This window comes from Cotesia glomerata, linkage group LG5, assembly GCF_020080835.1.
Source record: "Cotesia glomerata isolate CgM1 linkage group LG5, MPM_Cglom_v2.3, whole genome shotgun sequence".
NCBI classification, from domain to species: Eukaryota; Metazoa; Arthropoda; class Insecta; order Hymenoptera; family Braconidae; genus Cotesia; species Cotesia glomerata.
The window spans coordinates 14602733-14606616 of NC_058162.1; the positions used below are offsets into that span (position 1 = coordinate 14602733).

Below are 3884 nucleotides of genomic sequence, written 5' to 3' on the forward strand. Positions count from 1 at the left end.
CCACCTCGTATATAAGCTCTTTCCAGCATCTTCTTTTGCTCTCTTTGATGGCTTTATTCAGTTCACGACGCGCCTTTTTGTACTCTGCGATCAGCTCCACTGAGTTGGGCCGTTGATAGCCGCGCTGAGAGATTCTTCTTTTCTTATGACACTCTTTACGGAGGACGCTGATGTGGTCGTTCCACCAATTCACCGAAGGTCTCGAATTTATGCCACGTTTACGAGGCATACTGGCATCACAAGCATGTGTTACTCTCCTCATCAGGTCCTTAGTCTGTTCTTCTGCACATCCAGTGTTGATCGGATCACCATCGAGGGCTATTAGTAATGCTTTTGGGTCAAAAGATTTCACCTTCCAACCAACGATGTTAGACTGCTTGACTGGTCTCTTGGGGTTCTGGTCGCTTGATATTTCCCAGAATATCGCATGATGGTCGCTGGCAGTGTAGATGTCCAACACTTTCCAGTTGCAGTCGCCTCTGGCAAGGCTATTACTGACAAAAGTGAGGTCTACAATTGAGCTTGCGTCACCTTTGGTGTAGGTCGGCGTATCACCACTGTTGAGCAAAACCACATCTAGTGTAGTAAAGGCCTCCAGTAGTGCTTTCCCTCGTGCGTTTGTATGTTTGCTGCCCCAGTCAACTGCCCAGGAGTTGAAGTCTCCGGCTATCGCTACTGGATGGTATTGCTTCGCATCTTCGGTTAGTTGATCCAGGAAATCAGTGAAGTCAACAATGGAGAGGCTAGGTGGTGCGTAGCAGCTATAGAAGCGGATGCCTTCTACTGATACTGCTACAAAGCCGGCATTGCTGTTGTCGACTGCATTTTGGAAAGAAAGCTTGCCACATGACCAGATGACAGCTTTGGATGTGCTGTCAGATTCCCAGGGTTGGGTACTCAGGTGTTTATATGGCTCTGCTATCAGTACCAAGTCCAGCTCTAATTCTCGCACAGATTGCATGAGCAGGTCATGCGCTGCTTCACAATGGTTGAGGTTGAGCTGCAATATCCTCATGCTTGTTTGTTCGTCAACTTTTGGAGCGCCTCCTGATATACCGGGCATCTGTAGGTGCCGGCATGGTGAGCCACGTCCTTTGCTCCTTGCTGGTCAGCACATATTGCACACTTGGCAGAATTTTTACAGTCCGCGATACGGTACCCTTCTTGTCCACATCTGATGCAGAGCTTAGATCGGTCTACTTGGCTTTTACATTGGGGCCCAACATGTCCAAAGTGCCAGCATTTAAAGCATTGGATAGGTCTCGTCGTCGCTTTGATTCGGCAGTTAACCCACCCGACATGGATCTTGCCGGTTCCTTCCACTAATTTTCGCGCGATGGTCATAGGTAAAGTGACTGCAGCCGTCTGCGTACCTCTGAAAGCCTTACGGATTTTTATTCCTTCTAGAGGTATCTCATGATCTTTTCCAACTTCCTCTTTCAGGGCAGCCTGGATCTCTTCCTTCGTCGTTTCTTCGTCGATGTCTCGAATCTCAATGGTCTCCTGTGGACCTTTACAGACTACCTTAGCATCGTCTTGAAGAATTCCTGTGATGGTCCTCTGCAAGGCTTGGCCTTTGTCAGCACTTTTCCTTGACAACGTGATCAGCATATCTCCGGTCATTGTCCTGCGGATCTTCTCGACGGTATTTCGAACCTGGTCTGCTGGGACATCACGCTTTATGCGGCGCAATATCTCGGAATACTTCTCTTTTTCGGCAGGGCGGATTATCAGCGCGTCAGGTCTGATCCATTTGCGCGATTTTTTCCGCTTAGGTTCCGGTCGTGACTCCTTCGGCAATTGCTTTGGGAGGTGATCCTGCTCCGGCCTTCTCTTCTTCGATTCTACTTTTTGCCTCGCGTCGACCTCCTTATTTTTGGCACTCCGTGCCGCCACTTCTTTCGGAGGACTTGGTTTTGTGTCCTTTTTCTTCATTACTTGGTTGACCGTTGGGTCAGGAGAGTTACGGTCTTTCCTCTTCCCAGACCTGACACCAGTGTCGCTTCTGTCTTCTGTTAGAGATTCACCATCGCCTTCGGCACCGGTGTCCATCTCTTCGACGGTGTCTGCGGCAGGTTGTCTGCTCCTCTTTGGTGTGACATTGTGAGTTTGCCGTTGTTGTGTCTGCCATCCGTCATCAAGTGTTCTGAACCTTTGAAGGGCGTTGACTACACCGGTTGTCTTCGTCTTGATCTCTTTGTGGATGTTGACTTTAGACTTAACAAACTCATGCAGCTCTCTAGTAAGCTTATCAAGGTGTTCCAGCGCTTGTGCCCTCTTCATCTCAGTGCTTGCTACGATAGCTGCTTGCTGGGCGTGAGCCCCGTTTTGACTCTTGTTTGTTTCCATATTTCTACTCATACTTTTTTGATTTACCAGCGCATCGTACGGAGTGGAGCGGGTTGCCATAACTAGGAACGGGTGTACCCTCGGAGATAGTACTCCTACCCCAGTTCCCTGAGGCCTAGCCGACACTTAGCCAGTCCCGGAATACACGGACGGACTAGACTCGCTCGGAGCGGTGAAGATTCCGATCTCTAACACTCACTGCGTACTTCCTGATCAAGGCCCGAAGTGGCTGGCTCCTGATCCACTGCTGCAACTTTCACCTCGGCAGAGCAAGCTCACATCAGCCGTGGCCTGCATCGTCGGAAACTACGATACAGGTTCCGGACACTCCCAGTGAGTTACAGCAGGAACCAATCGTCTTGCTAGGTCAGTTAGTGTGACCAACCCATTAAAGGGGAGTTTTGTCCACGGGAGCTTATTTTGTTTGGTTATTTTGCTTGGCTCCTACCCGCTGTACCTCATCAACTAAGAGATTAAGTGTCATCCAAGGACAGCGAGCGTTCTCCCATCCGCTCGGGGAGACGCGCCCGGTAGCAGTATCTCTTCTGCCCCGAGTGTGTGTGTGTGTGTGTGTGTGTGTGTGTGTGTTTTTTTTTTTTTTTTTTTTTATCTTAGGGGGGGGGAATCCTTCTTACGGATTCCAGGCATAGCTGTTCGGCCTGGATATGTGGCGACTCGACGCAGCGTCATACTAAAACTCGACGCTAACGCCCCTACCCACTAAACCCTAAACCCCTTTTCTTCTTTCCTCTAATCCCTCATGGAAACCGCCGTCAGGCATTACTTCGTGAGGGGAGGATCTAGCTACTGCTATTCCTTCTGGTGGCTAAGGTGTTATTTTTTCTTCCTTCTAGTTTCTGTCATTTGCCCTTTTTCTTTCAATGGAACGCAGCTCTGTAAGCACTTCGGTGGTAAACGTGCTTGTGGCGTTCCATGCAGCTTCGGATGACAGCATTTCTTCTACTATTGACTCTGGTGTGATTTTCTTGTTCAGGATCTTCTCTAACTCATCACGCTGTGGGTTAAAACGAGGGCACTCAAAGAAAACGTGCTCCGCATTTTCAGCAACTCTTGGGCAAGATGGACACTCTGGGGAATTATCGTGCTTAAAGCGATAAAGGTACTCCCGGAAACAGCCGTGTCCTGACAACATCTGGGTCAGATAGTAGTTGGCCTCGCCGTGATTCCGGTTAAGCCAAACGTCAATCCTTGGTATGAGACGGTGTGTCCATCTCCCTGTTGTCGCGGCGTCCCACTGCGATTGCCATCGCGCGATGCTGTTCTGCCGTTCTTTAGCTCTGAGTTCCTCGGCACTTTGTGCGGTTGTCCTCTTTCGTTGGTAAAGGTTACGTCTTTCCTCAGCTAGGACTCTGAGCGGCAAAATTCCGGAAATGACACACACTGCTCCCTCTGATATTGTTCGAAAGGCGCTGGCTACTCTTAGCGCGCTCAGTCGGTAAAATGGACATGCTTTCCTCCATGATTCTTGGATCTCAAGTGCGTCGGCCCAAATGGATATACCATATGTGAGGACC

At 49.5% G+C, this 3884-nt stretch overlaps 1 protein-coding gene across 1 annotated transcript; it reads right to left on the minus strand.

The window, feature by feature from the left end:
• Positions 1–1011: 1011 nt before the first annotated feature.
• On the minus strand, positions 1012–1781 carry LOC123266036. The gene is made up of 2 exons (XM_044730064.1): positions 1636–1781; positions 1012–1558 (listed from the first exon to the last, which is right to left on the minus strand). Exons 1-2 carry the CDS (start codon positions 1671–1673, stop codon positions 1012–1014), a joined length of 585 nt encoding a protein of 194 aa, XP_044585999.1. The 5' UTR covers positions 1674–1781.
• Between the last annotated feature and the right edge of the window lie 2103 nt (positions 1782–3884).

Coding starts and splice junctions, on each gene's coding strand:
- LOC123266036 (XM_044730064.1), bottom strand. CDS start 1,673: ATGTCCCAGCAGACCAGGTTCGAAATACCGTCGAGAAG. Junction 1,559..1,635: donor TTCGAAATACCGTCGAGAAG/ATCCGCAGGACA, acceptor AGCCTTGCAGAG/GACCATCACAGGAATTCTTC.